Below are 18,548 nucleotides of genomic sequence, written 5' to 3'. Positions count from 1 at the left end.
AGGTTTTCTCATTAGCAGTGAAACATGGATAATTATTCACTGTGAACATACACAGTGGGAATTCATGTGAGATTCCTTCTTTTGACTCTTGCTGCTGGCAAACCTCAGAGACCACTGTGTACACACAGAGACAAGCACATAAATGTGTACATAAAAGCACACGGGCTTGCACTCCATGTGTGCTGAGGGGATACCAATCCTGAGTACAAAGGAAGTTTTTAAGGAGTTATGTGTTTGGTTAAAAGCATTGAAAGACAGATATGTGATGGAAAAGACAGGTGACCTGCAATATGAGTCATTCACTTTAGTTATAATTAGTTTATTTTGGTCTTTACTTTCCCTTTCCTAATGAAAGTAGACTTTCCTAAGAGCATTTTCAATCCAAGAGGAGTCATTACACACATTCTCTGTGGTCAGTGTCCAGATGTGAAGGGAAATAGAACACCCTATCTAGCAGATGGAGACTGCCCCAGCAAGGAAAGAATATTTAGGACTGTCATAATTAGGATATACATTTAGCAACCTACAGCAAAGATCCAGCTGATACAATACAAAGAGAACAAGAGAGGAATATAGTCCTATCTCACATAGAAGTCCAGAAAATAATGTCCCAGGCATTGTGGCAAGTTACCATGTCACCTAATGACCCAGGCCAAAAAAAAAAAAAATCACTTTAAATCCTGTTGCTCTACCATCCTAGAATGTTGCCCTCATTGACCTAAGCCAGCCAGTTCACTCCACGTACATGCTGTCAATAGCAGGATGGAGAAAGGGGTAAGAAAGGCAGGTCTTTTCTTTGAAAGCCATGTCCCAGAAGGTATACATATCACTTTCCTTCTCATGTCACTGAATGGAATCACACGGCCCACATTTTATTTCAAGGGGTGACGGGAAATGTCTCTCTTCCATGCAGGTATGTCCCTACCTAGAAACCAAGGGTTCATTTACACTAAGAAGGAAAGGGCAGATATGAGGGGATAACTAGCCGTTTCTGCCATACAGAGCAACCACACTGAAGTTGTTGCAGTCGAGGGTGACATAAGCACAGGGAAAATGATGTCTGACTGCAAGGGAGGTAAATGAATGAAGGAATGAATGAAACTACTAGCAGGAAGTGTTTTTTTTTTTGTACTTTTTTTTACAAAAAAAAGTTTTGTTTTTTTTTAAGTATAGTTGATTTGTAGTGTTATGTTAATGCTGTACAATGAAGTGATTCAATTTTATATATATATATATATATATATATATACACATTCTTTTTCACAATGGTTTATCATAGGATATTAAATTTAGTTCTTGTCCTGTATAGTAGAATCTTGTTATTTATCCATCCTATAAGCTTATGTCAGCTAACCCCAACCTCCCACTCCATCTGTTCCTCATAGCCACCACCAGTCTGTTCTCTGTCCATGTTTCTGTTTCATAGATAGGTTCATTTATATTGATTTTAGATTCCACATATAAGTGATATCATATAGAAATTCTTTCTCTTTCTGACTTACTTCATTTGGTATGATAATCCCTAGGTCCATCCATGTTGTTTCAAATGACATCATTTCACTCGTTTTTATGGCTGAGTAGTAGTCCATTGTATATATGTACCACATATTCTTTATCCATCCATCTGTCAATGGACATTTAGGTTTTTTTCCATGTCTTAGCTATCATGAAGAGTGCTGCTATGAACATTGGGGTGCATGTATCTATTTGAATTATAGTTTTGTTGAGATATAGGCCCAGGAGTGGAATTGCTAGATCATATGGTAATTCTTTTTTAGTTTCCTGAGGAACCTCCATACTGTTTTCCACAGTGGCTGCACACCAACAAAATTGGAGGGTTCCATTTTCTCCACACTCTGTCCAGCGTTTGTAACTTTTTGTAGACTTTTTAATGATGGTCATTCTGACTAGTGTGAAGTGGTCCCTCATTATAGTTTTGACTTGCATTTCTCTAATATGTAGTGATGTTGAGCATCTTTTCAAGTGCCTATTGGCCATCTATATGTCTTCCTTGGAGAAATGTCTATTTAGGGCTTCTGCCCATTTTCAGATTAGGTCTTTGTTTTTTGTTGTTGAGTTGTATGAGCTATTTACGTATTTTAGAAATTAAACCTATGTCAGTTACATCATTTGCAAATATTTTCTCCTGTAGGTTCTCTTTTCATTTTCTTTTATCATTTCCTTTGCTGTGCAACAGCTTGTAAGTTTACTAGGTCCTGTTTGTTTATTTTTGTTTTCATTCCTATTGCCTTGGGAGACGGATGTAAGAAAACATGTGTATGATTTATGTCAGAGAATGTTTTGCCTATGTTCTCTTCTAGGAGTTTTATGCTGTCACATCTAATGTTTAAGTCTTTAAGCCATTTTGAGTTTATTTTTGTGTGGGGTGTGAGGGTATGTTCTGACTTCACTGATTTACATGTGGCTGTCCTGCTTTCCCAACACCACTTAATGAAGAGACTATCTTTTCTCCATTATATATTCTTGCCTCCTTTGTTGAGGATCAATTGACTCTAGGTGTGAATATATGAAAAGCAGTATTTTTGAACACTGAGCCATTTCTGATGATCAATAATTTCATGTTTTTTTCTCTTTTTTATGGGTAATTTCATATACATACAAAGTAAACAGAGCAGCGTAATGAACCCCAGACACTTGTCACCCAGCTTTAGCAAACAATATCCTGCCATTCCTATTTTGTTTTTACTTCCATGAACTTCCCACCACCCCCGTACCAACTAATTTTCTTTTAGGTAAAATTTACATTTATTAAAATGCCCAAATTTTAGCCATTCAGTTTTTGCAGATATACCTGTATAACCACATCCTTGACTAATATATGTTTGACCACTTGATTTGTTTTTCAGTCTTTTTTCTCTCTTTGCTTCATTCTGGATAATTTCTACTACTACATCTTCAATATCACAAATCTTTTTTCCATAATATTTAATCTTCTAATCCTGACTAGTGAAATTTTCATTTTATAAAATATGCTTCATTTCTAGAAGTGTATTTGATTCTTTTTAAAACTTCCATTTTCTTACTATGTATATATTTTCCTTTAAATATTTATTTTTAATACCCTGCTTTAATATCTTTGTCTACTAATTTCATCATCCCTGTTGTTTCTAGATCTGTTCCCACTGAATGATTTTTATCTTGATTATGGGTCACATTTTCCTGCTTCTTGACTTATGCAAGTAATATTTGATTGAAAGCTACACAATGTAAATTTTATACCAGGTGTTTAGATTTTGTTGTCTTCTAGCAATTGTTGGATTTTCTTCTCTTAAGCAGTTAAGTTATTCAAAGTTTAATTTGATCTTTTTGAAGTTTGTTCTGAAGTTTGATTAGGAGCTAGTCTATAGTAGGCTTTACCCTGGGGCTCTTCTAGGATCTCTATTGAGTTCCTCTCATGGTGAACAAGGATGTTGCACTCTGGCTGGTCAGAACTTAAAGCCCTTCTAGCCCTTCTGGAGCTTTGGGAAATAGTAAACTCACAGCTCTCTGGTTGATCTTGAGTCAGTGTAGAGTTTTACTCTATAGGTGCATACATCTTTATTTGGGCAAAGACTCAAAAGGAATTTATGCATATTTCTGGAGCTCTTTTTCTACATAACACTCTCATTTCCAGAATTCTGCTCAACTTCCAGATGCCTCAACCTCACTGAACTCTGTTTTTTGTCTCATTCATTAGTCCAAATTGTCATGCTCTGCCTGGGATAGTCCTTTTGAATTGTAGCCCCTCAAAAGTTGCTGAAATCTCTAACCCTCAGTACCTGTGAATGTGACCTTATTTGGAAATAGAGTCTGGGCAGATGATCAAGTTAAAACGGTGTCATTAGGATAGGCCCTAATCTAATTTGACTGGTGTCATTATAAAGAGGAGAAAAATTGTACACAGAGACAGGCATGCACTCAAGGGAGAAATCCATGCAAACATGAATGAAGAGATTGGAGTGATGTATCTACAAGCCAAGGAACACCAAAGGTTGCCAGGAAACCACCAGACGCTAAAACAGACAGAACAGACTACCCCCTCACAGCCCTCAGAAGTAACTAACACTGTTGACACTTTGATCTCAAACTTCTAGACTCCAGAACTGTCAGACAATAAATTTTTGTCATTTAAGTCTACTAGTCTGTGGTACTTTGTTCTGGCAACCCTGGGGAATGATTACATCCTCCCTACCCTGCAGCTCAGAAGGTCCCTCCAAGCAGGAAGGCAGGGAATTCATTGGGTTCACTAACCTATTTCTTTGCTTTCAGGAATCACAGCTATCTACTGTCTGTTATCTAATGTCCAAAAACAGTCGTTTCATATATTTTTGTCCAGTTTTCTAGGTGTTTATGGCAAGAGAATGAACCCAGTCCTTATTACTCTACCATGCTTTCAAGATTTTTTTTTAGTATACTAATTTCATCACTTTGAGTATGATGTTTCTAGGTGGTTTGTTAACCTTATTGAAACTTTAAGGTTCTCTAAGTTTGGGAGATTTGTTATTTTTCTTTCTTCTGTTTGTCTCATTTTTTCTTTCCTTATTGGGCTTCAGTTACACATATACTAGACTTCTTTTTCCACAGGTCAGTGGAGCTCTGGTTTTTCTTTTCCTTCTATCTTTTTTCCCTCTGTTCTTCATGTTGGATAATTTCTGCTGAACTATCTTCATGTTCATTGACACTTTCTCCTGCCATCTCCAATTTTCTGTTAGGCCCATCAGATGAAATATCATTTCATTTTTGTTGTTGTTTCAGCTCTAGAATTAGTTTTCATAGTTTCTACTTCTTTATTGAGATACTCCATCTTTTCATTATTATGAGCAGACTTTTCTCTAAGTCCTTAAACGTATTTATAATTGCTGCTTTAAAGTCACTGTCTGCTTGTTACAACACTTGCATCATCTCAGGATTGGTTTCTTTTGACTGCTATTTTTCTTGAGGATGGGCTACATTTTTATCTTACATAGTGGTTTTTAACTGTATAATGAAAATCATAGATGATATACTAGAAAGACTTTAGATTCTGTTATATTCCTCTGAAGAGTGTTTGGTTTTGTTCTAAAAGGCAGTTAAATTGGCTGGACTCAACCTCTGTCTTCCCTGCTGTGGGAGCTGAATTCTCCACTCATGTCAGCTTCTGGCTGCTGCCCTTTTGCTGGGATCCTCTGGGGTCTGCTAAAAAGAATTTGGACAGGATTTATACAAATTTTAAGGTTTATCTTTAAAGGATTTTACCCCTTAATGTTCCAGGTATTCTAACAGTCCCCAGACACTATCCTCTGACATCTCAAGACAATAAAGTTATACATTTTCCAGCAACCTGGGTCATATGGGGATTGAGAAATTTCCTCAGCAAAAAGCCATTAAATAGCAAATCACTCCTGTTGCAGTTCCTGGGTTTCTAGGACAGACTCCTCTTTTGTTTCTGCCACTGCTTTTGGTTACTCTTCAGTGCTCTCTGAGAGTTGTTGTTTTGTGTATTTTGCTGTTGTTGTTTAAGTTTTAAGATAGTCCAACCAAGTTATTCACCATTTTTTGGATGCTACAGTCCCTAGTCAGTCCCTTGTTTTGAGAGTTTTCTGGCCAAGATCTATTCCATTCCTGTCTTGCAACATTCAAAGCATTCTCATTCACCCTCTTCTTTAATCCTTTATCTTCTTAATAACACAGTTGTTGGTATACTTCTAAAGATTCAAGGCCCAGAGGTAAATTCTGTCTTTAAAAAAATATGTGTACATAGCACTGAATGGGATGTTTTGACTTTGCAGAACACTTTTATTTCCAGTTGCACTAACTTGGAATTCCTGATCATTATTAAAACAGGAGTTGGAATGAAGTTTACCTTTTGTTAGTTTACTTTTGTTACCTGGGCTCAGAGTGTGGATATGTTTGGTTTGTTGTTTTCATTTGGAGAAAAAAAAAAAAAAATGAAATCACTCATTCATTCCACAAGCTCTTGTATAACTCAGTTATTTGCTAGCAACTTGTTTCTTTAATCCCTTTCCTTTCTGGATTCCCATGACATCACATGGTCTCAATTTTTCTCTTATCTCATAGACCCCTTTAATGCCTCCTCTCCCTTCTTCAATCAATGAACATTAGAGTTCTCCCACTGTCTTCTACTGAGACCTGGCCTCTTTTCACTGAAGACTTCTTCCACACATCTATGAGACTGGTTCCCAAAATCTGTCTGCAGTTCTTACCGCTGACTTCCATTTTAATCATGTCAATGAATTTTTCCATCCTTTGATTCTGTCACAACCTTTAAAGTCAATATGCTTAAAACTGAATTTATCCATTGCTAGGGGTGGAAATAAGGAATAGTTTCTTTTCCTGATTTGCTTGCTTCTGTTAACAATTCCACTAGTGTTCCAGTCTCTTCAGCTTCTCTTCTTTGTCTCCATCCACTTCCACTCACATCCTGTCAGAGCTACCTTTGCAAATATGTCTCATTTCTTGCCATCCCTAAACTGATATCCAGGATTCTTTCACCCAAGCCAGTACATCTTAGAAAGAACCATGTTAATGATTCTTCTAAAGCCAGCCTAGATCACCCCTCTCTTCAGAAACCTGTAAGGGTTCCCAAAAGACCGTATTTTGTCCTTTAAGATCCTGTCTATTGCAACTCCTACCACCATGCCAGCATCATCTTTGTTCCCCATGTTCCAATCAAGTCAACGTAGTTTTTTCTCTAAGACACATCACCAGTTTTTTCATCTTTGTACCTTTGCTCATACTGTCTCTTCTAGACTGCACGCCTCTCCTACTATCCATGATCTCTGTTTTTCTTAGCCCTCAATAACCTCCATATGTAACTTCCCTTCCAGGAGCCTTTCATCAGCATAGTTCAATTTTACTACATATTGATCTAAGCAATATAGACTGACTAATTCTTCTTTGCCCTTTACACTGGTATATCTGAGAAGAGGGGTAAGAACAATGAGTTTGAGATGATGTTGAGAACCTAAAAGCACCTTAAAAATCTCCTAATTCACTGGTTACCAATAAAAGAATCTTCTTATGCAGAAGTCCAATATATTAATTCTGCTGTAATTGAAATGAGGATCAGTCACTTCAGTTCAGTCACTCAGTCGTGTCCGACTCTTTGCGACCCCGTGAATCACAGAAAGCCAGGCCTCCCTGTCCATCACAAACTCCTGCAGTTTACTCAGTCTCATGCCCATCGAGTCAATGATGCCGTCCAGCCATCTCTTCCTCTGTCGTCCCCTTCTCCTCCTGCCCCCAATCCCTCCAAGCATCAGGGTCTTTTCCAGTGAGTCAACACTTCGCATGAAGTGGCCTAAGTATTGGAGTTTCAGCTTCAGCTTCATTCCTTCCAATGAACGCCCAGGACTTATCTCCTTCAGGATGGACTGGTTGGATCTCCTTTCAGTCCAAGGGACTCTCAAGAGTCTTCACCAACACCACAGTTCAAAAGCAATTTTTCAGCACTCAGCTTTCTTCACAGTCCAACTCTCACATCCATTACATGACTACTGGAAAAACCATACCTTTGACCAGACGGACCTTTGTTGGCAAAGTAATGTCTCTGCTTTTTAATATGCTCTCTAGGTTGGTCATAGCTTTCCTTCCAAGGAGTAAGTGTCTTTTAATTTCATGGCTGCAATCACCATCTGCAGTGATTTTGGAGCCCAAAAAAATAAAGTCTGACACTGTTTCCACTGTCTCCCCATCTATTTCCCATGAGGTGATGGGACCAGATGCCATAATCTTAGTTTTCTGAATGTTGAGCATTAAGCCAACTTTTTCACTCTCCTCTTTCACTTTCATCAAGAGGCTTTTTAGTTCCTCTTCACTTTCTGCCATAAGGGTGGTGTCATCTGCATATCTGAGGTTATTGATATTTCTCCCAGCAATCTTGATTCCAGCTTGTGCTTCTTCCAGCCCAGCGTTTCTCATGATGTACTCTGCATATAAGTGAAATAAGCAGGGTGACGATATACAGCCTTGACGTACTCCTTTTCCTATTTGGAACCAGTCTCTTGTTCCATGTCCAGTTCTAACTGTTGCTTCCTGACCTGCATACAGGTTTCTCAAGAGGCAGGTCAGGTGGTCTGGTATTCCCATCTCCTTCAGAATTTTCCACAGTTTATTGTATTCCACACAGTCGAAGGCTTTGGCGTAGTCAATGAAGCAGAAATAGATGTTTTTTTGGAACTCTCTTGCGGATATTGGAACCCCAGCGGATATTGGCAATTTGATCTCTGGTTCCTCTGTCTTTTCTAAAACCAGCTTGAACATCTGGAAGTTCTCAGTTCATGTATTGTTGAAGCCTGGCTTGGAGAATTTTGAGCATTACTCCCAAACCCCATCTAGAAAACCCAGATTCCCTATCAAGTTTCCTCAACCCTCTCCCCCTCCCCATACCTCTGCAAAACCTTAGGGCCCCAAGGAACACCAATTTGAAAAGTGTTCATTAAATCAAAAGCTCTCATTTATAGATTGGAAAACAGAAACCAGAGAACCTTATCAAAATCTAGAGTTCTCTTTTAAGAGTCATGTATCTGTGTAACTACATGTGAAAATAACAAAACTGCTTTTCCTTTCAAAACTTCCTACAAAACAGATCTTCACCCTGATAGGTTTCAGAGTGAGGCATTACTGTGAAGGTAGCTTCTCAAATACTCAAAGTCTTAGTCACTGCTCCTCAAGAGTCTTTCTCACGTTCAGTTTCAAAAACTCCACATCCATTTGAATCAGTTCTAATGAGATGGATGAAACTGGAGCCCATTATACAGAGTGAAGTAAGCCAGAAAGATAAAGACCATTACAGTATACTAACGCATATATATGGAATTTAGAAAGAAGGTAACGATAACCCTATATGCAAAACTGAAAAAAAGACACAGATGTACAGAACAGAATTTTGGACTCTGTGGGAGAAGGCGAGGGTGGGATGTTTCGAGAGAACAGCATCGAAACATGTATATTATCTAGGGTGAAACAGATCACCAGCCCAGGCTGGATGCATGAGACAAGTGCTCGGGCCTGGTGCACTGGGAAGACCCAGAGGAATTGGGTAGAGAGGGAGGTGAGGGGGGGATCGGGATGGGGAATACTTGTAAATGTGTGGCTGATTCACATCAATGTATGACAAAACCCACTACAATATTGTAAAGTAATTAGCCTCCAACTAATAAAAATAAATGAAAAAAAATAAATAAAAAAGAAGTAAACTTAGGAGAAACTGGAAAAAAAAAAAAAACTCCACATCCATGGCAGCCCTCATGCTCACTAGGAGCACCAAGCTGAAAGGCCCTAGAAATGGGTCCTACATGCAGGACCCAGATGGGCTAAGAGAGAGAGCCTGGCTGTACAGTCTGACCTCTGATTCCAGGAAAGAAAAAGGATTTTAAATGTAACTGTTATGCAAATGTGCCATTTAGCTGACTAAGATTTCTGGCTCCTGGATAAGTAACTTTATCAGCCATAGAAAACAGCCTGTGGCTGCTACCACTCCTTTCCCTGCCTAAATGGTCTCTCAGAAAACTAATCCTAATGGAGTTGGAAAAATGAAGATTAGAGCTAAATTGAGAGGTTCCCTGGCCAAATATCTCCTGTTTCCTTGAGAAGAGCAAGGTTCTTATTTTTCAATTTGGAATCTAGTCAGCCTCACCGCACTCTGTCCACAACAATCAAATGAAGCAGTTATTGCAGCCAGCATCTCAACAGCATATGGCACCTTTTCATCTTTAAAGCAAATGGGATAGGAAGACATAGATCTGTAGATCTGTCTGTTTCAGTAAGTCAAAGAAGCTGTACTTGTTTCAAACTTCAGTTTTGAAATCATGCTATTTGCCTGAACAAACATACAGCTTCCCTGCCTTTTATTAGAAAATTAAACCAACGTCTGACTCCAGAAGACATTTGGGACTGGAGGGAGTGGGTGCTGCTGGGTCCCTAGAGGTCCCCAATGGCTTGATCTCTCTGCACCTCTCCCCAAGGCCATTCACACCCTCATTTCATAACAGGGGTACAGTGACACCGCCATGAACCTCATGGCATATAGATGCCTAGATGCTACCAGAAGCATGTGGGGAGCCTGCTCCTCTGAGATGGTGATCCAGGTCAGGTGAGAGCTGGGTCAGCACAACAGGTAGAAACTCCATCCTACTGGATGCCTTGGATCCACGGGTGATCTGGAAGCCCCTGTTCCCTAAATGTATCAGTTACCTCACCCCACCCCTGAAGATGCATTAAAATAAACCCCCAAGACACAGTGGCTTAAAATAACAATCATTTATTCTTACTGATCTTCCTTAGTTCGGCTGATCTAAACTGGGTTTGGCTAGAGTGACTTGGCTCTTCTCCACATTTCTCTCATCTTCCCCTTGGGACCATCAGGCCAGTCCAGGCATGTTCTTCTGCAGTGATGCCAAAGGCACAAGAGCACGAGCAGAAACTCACCAGGTCTCTCGAGGTCTGGGATTGAAACCGACACCCAGCACATCTGCCGCCTCAGTTATTTTATTATGGAAAAATACACGGAATTTCCAACTTTAACCATTTTTAAGTGTAGGACTCAGTGTCATGAATTACACTCTTACTGTTGTACAATCTCACACTATCCATCTCCAGAACTTCATCATCATCTTAAACGTAAACCCAAACGGTTTAATAATAATACTCCATGGCCTCCTTCCTCCAGCCCCTGGTAATTACAATTCACTTTCTGTTTCTACAGATTTGGCTCCTCTAGGCATCTCATGTAAGGGGAGTCACACAATATTTGCCCTATGCTATCTGACTTCCTTTACTTAATGTTTTCAAGTTTAATCCATGTTGTCACATGTATCAGAATTTTATTCCCTTTTAAGGCTGAATAATATTCATCATATATATTGATCACATTTGCTTATCAGTCCATCTGTTGATGGCCCTCTGAGTTGTTTTCACCATTTGGCTATCATGAATAATGCTGCCGTGGACACTGGTGTACAAATACCTATTGAAGTCATGCTTTCACATCTTTTGGATATGTAGCCAGAAGTAGAATAGTTCAGTTCAATTCAGTTGCTCAGTCATGTCTGACTCTTTGCAACCCCATGAACCGCAGCACACCAGGCCTCTCTGTCCATCACCAACTGCCAGAGTCTACCCAAACCCATGTCCATTGAGTTGGTGATGCCATCCAACCATCTCATCCTCTGTCATCCCCTTCTCCTCCCACCTTCAATCTTTCCCAGCATTGGGGTCTTTTCCAATGAGTCAGTGCCTCGCATGAGGTGGCCAAAGTATTGGAGTTTCAGCTTCAGCATCAGTCCTTCCAATGAACGCCCAGGACTGATCTCCTTCAGGATGGATTGGTTGGATCTCCTTGCAGTCCAAGGGACTCTCAAGAGTCTTCTCCAACACCATAATTCAAAAGCATCAATTTTTCGGCACTCAGCTTTCTTTATAGTCCAACTCTCACATCCATTACATGACTACTGGAAAAACCATACCCTTGACTAGACGGACCTTTGTTGGCAAAGTAATGTCTCTGCTTTTTAATATGCTGTCTAGGTTGGTCATAACTTTCCTTCCAAGGAGTAAGCATCTTTTAATTTCATGGCTGCAATCACCATCTGCAGTGATTTTGGAGCCCCCAAAAATAAAGTCAGCCACTGTTTCCACTGTTTCCCCATCTATTTCCCATGAGGTGATGGGACCAGATGCCATGATCTTAGTTTTCTGAATGTTGAGCTTTAAGCCAACTTTTTCACTCTCCTCCTTCATTTTCATCAAGAGGCCCTTTAGTTCTTCTTCCCTTTCTGCCATAAGGGTGGTGTCATCTGCATATCTGAGGTTATTGATATTTCTCCCAGCAATCTTCATTCCAGCTTGACCTTCATCCAGCCCAGCATTTCTCATGATGTACTCTGCATATAAGTTAAATAAGCAGGGTGACAATATACAGCCTTGATGTACTCCTTTCCCTATTTGGAACCAGTCTCTTGTTCCATGTCCAGTTCTAACTGTTGCTTCCTGACCTGCATACAGGTTTCTCAGGAGGCAAGTCAGGTGGTTTGGTATTCCCATCTCTTGAAGAATTTTCCACAGTTTATTATGATCCACACAGTCAAAGGCTTTGGCGTACTCAATAAAGAAGAAATAGATGTTTTTTCTGGAACTCACTTGCTTTTTCGTTGATCCAGTGGATGTTGGCAATTTGATCTCTGGTTCCTCTGCCTTTTCTAAAAACCAGCTTGAACATCTGGAAGTTCATGGTTCACATATTGCTGAAGCCTGGCTTGGAGAATTTTGAGCATTACTTTGCTAGCGTGTGAGATGAGTAGAGAAGTAGAATAACTGCTGAGTAATTCTAAATATTTTTTAGGAATTTTGATATTGTTTTCCACAGTGGCTGCACCATTTTACATTTCCACCAATAATACACAAGCATAATAATTTTCCCACATCTTCATCAACTCATTAATTTTTTTCTCATTTTTAAATAATAGCCATCCTAATGGTCATAAAGTGGTATCTCATTGTAGTTTTGATTTGTGTTTCTGTAGCAATTAGTGATGCTGAGCATCTTTTCATGTACTTACTAACATTTGCCTATCTTTGAAAAATGTCTATTCAAGTATTTTGCTCATTTTTAAATTTGGTTGGTGGTTTTTGTTGAGTTGTAGGAATTCTTTCTATATTCTTTATATATTAATCTCTTAGCAGATCTGATTTGTAAATATTTTCTCCATTTGTGTGAGTCACCTTTTCACTCTGTTATATCCTTTCATTCATTCATGTTTTTCTTTATTTTAGCAGTGTTTTGTAATTTTCAGTGTACAGGTCTTTTGCCTACTTGGTTTAGTTTATCCTTAAGTATTTTATTCTTTTTGATAGTCGTATAAGTGGAATTGTTTTCTTTTTAAATGCTATTTATTATTTTGTCTGCTCTGCATCTTTGTAGCTGCACATGGACTTTCTCTAGGTTATGGCAAGCAGGAGCTACTCTCCACTAGAGAGTACTCTAGTAGTCTCTAGCTACTCTCTACTCTCTAGTTGCAGTGTGCAGGCTTCTCATTGTCGTTTCTCTTGTTGCAGAGCATGTGCTCTAGGAGCATGGGCTCAGTTTAGCTGTGGTACAGGGGCTTAGCTGTCCTGCAGCATGTGAAATCCTCCCAGACCAGGGATTGAACCTGTGCCCCTTGTATTGGCAGGCATATTCTTAACCACAGGACCACCAGGGAAATCCTGGAATCGTTGTCTTAATTTCCTTCTCAGATTTTTCATTTCTAGTGTTTGTTAGTAGCCATTTTATCAGCCAGAGTAGTCACATGGCCAAAACTAAAGTCAGGAGGAGGGGAAGTACAGTCCACCCATCATGGGAGGACCCTGCAAAATTACGCTGCAGAATGAGTCCACATAGGGAGGAGTGAAAAATTGGGTCCTGTAATGATATTCCAGACTGAACTTCTGAAGGTCAATTTTAGCGTTGTTTTTCCAGGGCCCTTCTGCAAAGCAGTCTGTTGCTACTACTTCAACCTACACAACCACAGTGAAAATGTAAAAAGGTGAGGAAATAAAGGGAGTAAGCAGACAACGGAAGGAGGTATCAAAGTGCCTAAGTACTGAGTTGGCCAAACACTCAGACAAACTTTTTGGCCAACCGAATAAATTGCTGGGGCCCAGCCAGACAAGTAGTAGGTATGGAGGAAAGAACAGAAAGCAATGAGTCAGATAGAAGGTTTGGCTTTGATCTTGGAATGGTCTCTTAACACTTCTTAACATCGCTGGGCCTCCGGCAGTAAGCTAGATCATTTCTTTAAAGACCTTTGCTGTGTTAACACTGCCATCTTATAAAAATCCTAACAGTGCTGCCCCCAGAACACAGGACAAGTCAACGTCAGGAAATCCATTCTCCATACAGATCCATAAGGACACACATCCATGCACATGACCATTTGTGTGTCTCACTGATCCCATCTTCTGCCTACATCTCAGCTTTATTGGTGTGCTATTTTGCATCCCATACCAGTTGAGAGCTCCTTGAAAAAGAGAAGACAGTCATAACTTACTTAACTGTCCCCAGAACACTAGGCATCAGATACATATTTTTTAAGTGAACTGTGCAGTCCATGGGGTTGCAAAGAGTCGGACATGACTGAGCAACTGAACTGAGCTGAGTAAAAAACTTCTAATATCTTTATTTTGAATGATTTATCTTGTGTTTTGAAATTTTCAAATAATTTTTCTCTGGAAGCTAAATTTCTGGAGTCATAACAGCAAATTCAGCAAGTACAAATTTAGAGGTAATGAGTTTTCTCTCACAATTGCAGTTTATTTGACTAATTTTATGCTGCTAAACAGACACCATATCTCAGTTTAATATTTCAGAATTTTAATGTAACAAAGTAAGTTAAATGACTATGTAATAAGTATGACATTGTACATGTCCAATGCAGGCTTAGTTGTCAGAAGAGCTGTCAAAATACCAAAGTTCCTGACTTACAGAGAAATGAGATCAGTGTTTAAAATTGTTTTTCTAGTCTCTGTTGAAAATTTGGGGCTTGAAGTTTGGATGCATGAGACAAGTGCTCGGGCCTGATGCACTGGGAAGACCCAGAGGGATTGGGTAGAGAGGGAGGTGGGAGTGGGGATCGGGATGGGGAATACATGTAAATCCATGGCTGATTCATGTCAATGTATGACAAAACCCACTACAATACTGTAAAGTAATTAGCCTCCAACTAATAAAAATAAATGAAAAAAAAAGAAAATTTGGGGCTTGAAAATCACATAAAGAGTAAAATGGAGGCAAACATTAGACATTTACCAATTAAAGTTTGATTCTTAATCATCACTATTTAGTACATGGGGTTTTTCCCCAAAACATTGCATTTGAAGAAGTGACTTCTTTTAGTATAAGAGCATGTTATACAAAGTGAAGTAAGTCAAAAGGAGAAAGACAAGTATTGTATATTAACATGTGTACAGAATCTAGAAAGATGGTACTGATGAACCTATTTGCAGGGCAGCAATGGAGATGCAGACGTGGAGAACAGCCTTGTGGACACAGTGGGGGAAGGAGTGGGTGGAATGAATGGAGAGAGTAGCATTGAAACATAATATTACCATATGTAAAACAGACAGCCAGTGGAAATGTGTTCTTATGACACAGGGAGCTCAACCCACTTCTCTGTGACAACCTAGAGGGGTGGGAGATGGGAGGCGGGCTCAGGAGAGAGGGGACATATGTATACCTGTGGCTGATTCATGTTGATTTATGGCAGAGGCCAACATAATATTGTAAAGCAATTATCCTACAATTTTTAAAAATGGCATAGGAACTAATTAATCTGTGAGATCACATTTAATGAGTAAATCTAAATTGCTTCATTTTTTTTAAATTATTACTGGGACATAGATTAAAATAGGTACTTCATGTTCCCCAGGATTTTTTCCTTTAGTTTAATGAGTAATAGTCACTTTCCCAGTATCCCAGAAAACGGAAATATCTCCTATTTGCTTGGGAATGTCCTAGGGAAGCGACACTGAATGTATGGCCTCAAAATCCATGGACACAGTCAAGCAGCTTATCAGGAATGTGTCCTTTTTGGCTGTATCCATGACTTAACCTCTCCTCTGCTCTCCTTCTAGGCTGCCCTGTCAAAGGTGACCCTACTCCCAATATTACCTGGTTCCACGGTGAGCAGCCAGTGGCCAACGTCACAGGACTGATGTATCATATCTTGGCAGCTGGACAGATTCTCCAGGTTGCAAATCTCAGTGGCGGATCTCACTGGGACTTCAGCTGCCTTGCTCAGAATGAGGCAGGAATGCTCGTTCAGAAGGCCTCTTTAGTGATCCAAGGTAAGAAACCCTTCAGGACCTGGACGCCAGGCTTGCTTCTTGAAAAAGAAAGTCTACTTGGGAATCTAATTCTCTAGCAGAACAAAGTGATTTCTGATCCCCAGTGGTTCTTAAGAGTGTGAAAATGGAAACCCAACCACGTTGTCATACCATGAGGCTCTCTCCAGTTTTCTGCATCTCACTTGTCTGCATCTCAGCAGAACCTGGAAAAGTCAGTGCTACTTTCATAGATGTGCCCTTCTGCTCATCATGTTACTGCTGCTTAGGACCATGGAGATAGCACCATATAGGAGAGCAGACGTTTCTTTTATGCTGGCCCAACCACTAAAGAACACACACACTTGCCTGTTAGGAAAATACAAGTTTTCTCTGTTGGGTTGGTTTAAAATTTCCTCTTGATGTGAACCATATGGTTACTGCCCCCTGCCTTGGAGAGCGGGGCTGGCACCAGGACTGGTGGGTCATGCAGAAGTCTTCGCTGCAGTCACATGCCGAGTGCTCGCCTGGCCCCCGCCCTGTGGTCTGTCCACGCGCAGACTGAGGAGTCTGTGTAGCTCACACATTCACGTGCCAGGCACACGGGCGGGTCCGAGAGCCTTTGGATGGGGCCTGCATTCGCGGCCCCAAGAAAGGGTAGCAAATGAGCCCAGAAGAGTGGGAAGGGAGCCCAGACTGGCCTTGTTATAGAAACTTAAGTGAGGCCTTTGAGTTTTTCATAGGCTGGTCCTACCTGTGGCCTGTATGTAATACTTAGAAGGAAAGCAAAATTCTGCTGCACATATCCTAAAATGGAGGTTTCCGTGGGAAGGGCCAGAGTTCGTTCCACAATAGCACATAAGGATGGAGATTTTTCTGAGTCTGTAGGTTTTCCCCTTAAACACCCTCCACCATCATTTGGCCTTCCAGATAGGAAAGCCAGTGTTGCGTTTTCTTGTCAGCCAGCCAGTCTCTGCTAAAAACCAGAAGGCAGTGTCCATCTGCAAGTTTTCTAAAACACAACTGTACAAATAAGCACTCAAAATTTACCAGCCCACAGTTATTTTTAACAGTTCTCTTACCAGTGAGTCCCAGACCCCCCAGTAGAAAACCCAAAGACTGACTGACGTCATAGTCTCCATAAATGAATATTCTCTGAATAGACTATTTTTCTGTAACATATACAAAGTCCAGCTCCAATATCATTGTTGAGTACCTCGTACTTTTATATCTCTTTGTTGAAAAATAAAGTCACCTTCTGGTAAACCAACAGGGGGAATAAAAGTACTTTAGGAAGTAGGTTTAAAGATACGAGCGCTATAGCCACTGATGAAGTTCTATGTGCCAGGTCCCGGGCTAGACCCCGTGCTTCATGCATGCTCAATTGCTTCAGTCATGTCTGACATTTTGCAACCCCATGGACTGTAGCCCACCAGATTCCTCTGTCCATGGGATTCTCCAGGCAAGAATAGAGTGGGTTTCCATGCCCTCCTTCAGAGGATCTTCCTGACCAAGGGATCAAACTCACATCCCTTATGTCTCCTGCATTGGCAGGCGGGTTCTTTACCACTGGCACCAGCTGGGAGGCCCAGGGTTAGGCCCTGAACTTTCTTTATATCCTGTTCTCCAGTAGCATGATGAGATAAGCGAACTGTACCCACTTTATGGATGAGCCAGCTGAGGCCCTTGGAGACCGTGTGACTTGCCCAGATCTGTTGGGAATGGAGCCCACTGAGGGGCACTTTTTTTTAATCACTAAGTCATGTATCCAACTCTTTGCAACCCCATGGATGTAGCCCATCAGGCTCCTCTCTCCATGGGATTTCCCAGGCAAGACTACTAGAGTGGGTTGTCAGGAGATCTTCCTGACCCAGGGATCAAACCTGCATCTCCTACATTGGCAGGTGGATTCTTGACCACTGCACCACAGGAAGCATCATGGGGCACAGCCTCATTCATAACAGCATCTCGTACCCTCCCTGCCCCACCCCTGCTCAGAAGAAACAGCATGAGCATTGATGCTACCTTCTTTTCACCTCTGATTCTCCTCCTGTGACAGATTACTGGTGGTCTGTGGACAGACTGGCAACCTGCTCGGCCTCCTGTGGTAACAGGGGGGTTCAGCAGCCCCGCCTGCGGTGTCTCCTAAACAGCACGGAGGTGGACCCCACTCATTGCGCAGGGAAGGTGCGCCCTGCTGCACAGCCTATCGCCTGCAACCGGAGAGACTGCCCTTCCCGGTGAGTGCACCAGCCCCTCCCCAGGATGGGCCTGGACTTGCAGCCAGGCTCATGGCCAGCCCTGGTTACGCACTGTGAGCGTGAGAGATATTGAGTGCCAGTGAGGGAGCCTGATGGCCGAGGAGCCACGTTTTCTGTCGGCCCCGGCCCACCAGACTTCCTACTGCACAGAAAACATCCCCCAGGACAAGCCTCCTTTCTCGGTTGTTTGTCCCCTCATCACTCAGTTAAAGCTGCCTGGGCTTCCCAAGGGCCTGAAAAGGTCAGTTTAAGGGCTGAGAACATCCCAGGCCCTGGCAAGAGAGAGTTCCCATCCTGCAGCAAGAAGGCTGGTTTTAAGAGGAAAAACAACATGTTGCAGTTGAAGTGCTTAGGGGATAGCGATCACCTGTCTGTACCCCAACCCCTCCCCTTTCTTCTAACTATATACCTTTGCTCATCCATTTTAGCTGAGGAAATCTTTCCCTCTCTTCTACAAAGGCTTGCTTCTTGCTAACGTTGAAATAAATT

General features: G+C 41.0%; 1 protein-coding gene across 1 annotated transcript in view; it reads left to right on the top strand.

Annotated features, from left to right (window-relative positions):
- Positions 1-18,548, top strand: part of LOC133048526 (ADAMTS-like protein 1) — a 216,103-nt gene that overhangs the window by 154,818 nt on the left and 42,737 nt on the right. The window contains exons 8-9 of the mRNA XM_061132224.1: positions 15,610-15,822; positions 17,858-18,038. Coding sequence (XP_060988207.1) covers positions 15,610-15,822; positions 17,858-18,038 — 394 coding nt within the window. The remainder of the gene's footprint in view (positions 1-15,609; positions 15,823-17,857; positions 18,039-18,548) is intronic.

This window comes from Dama dama, chromosome 29 (genome assembly GCF_033118175.1).
Source record: "Dama dama isolate Ldn47 chromosome 29, ASM3311817v1, whole genome shotgun sequence".
NCBI lineage: Eukaryota > Metazoa > Chordata > Mammalia > Artiodactyla > Cervidae > Dama > Dama dama.
Note: the sequence above shows the minus strand (reverse complement) of the source record. Positions and strands in the feature narration are given on the sequence as shown.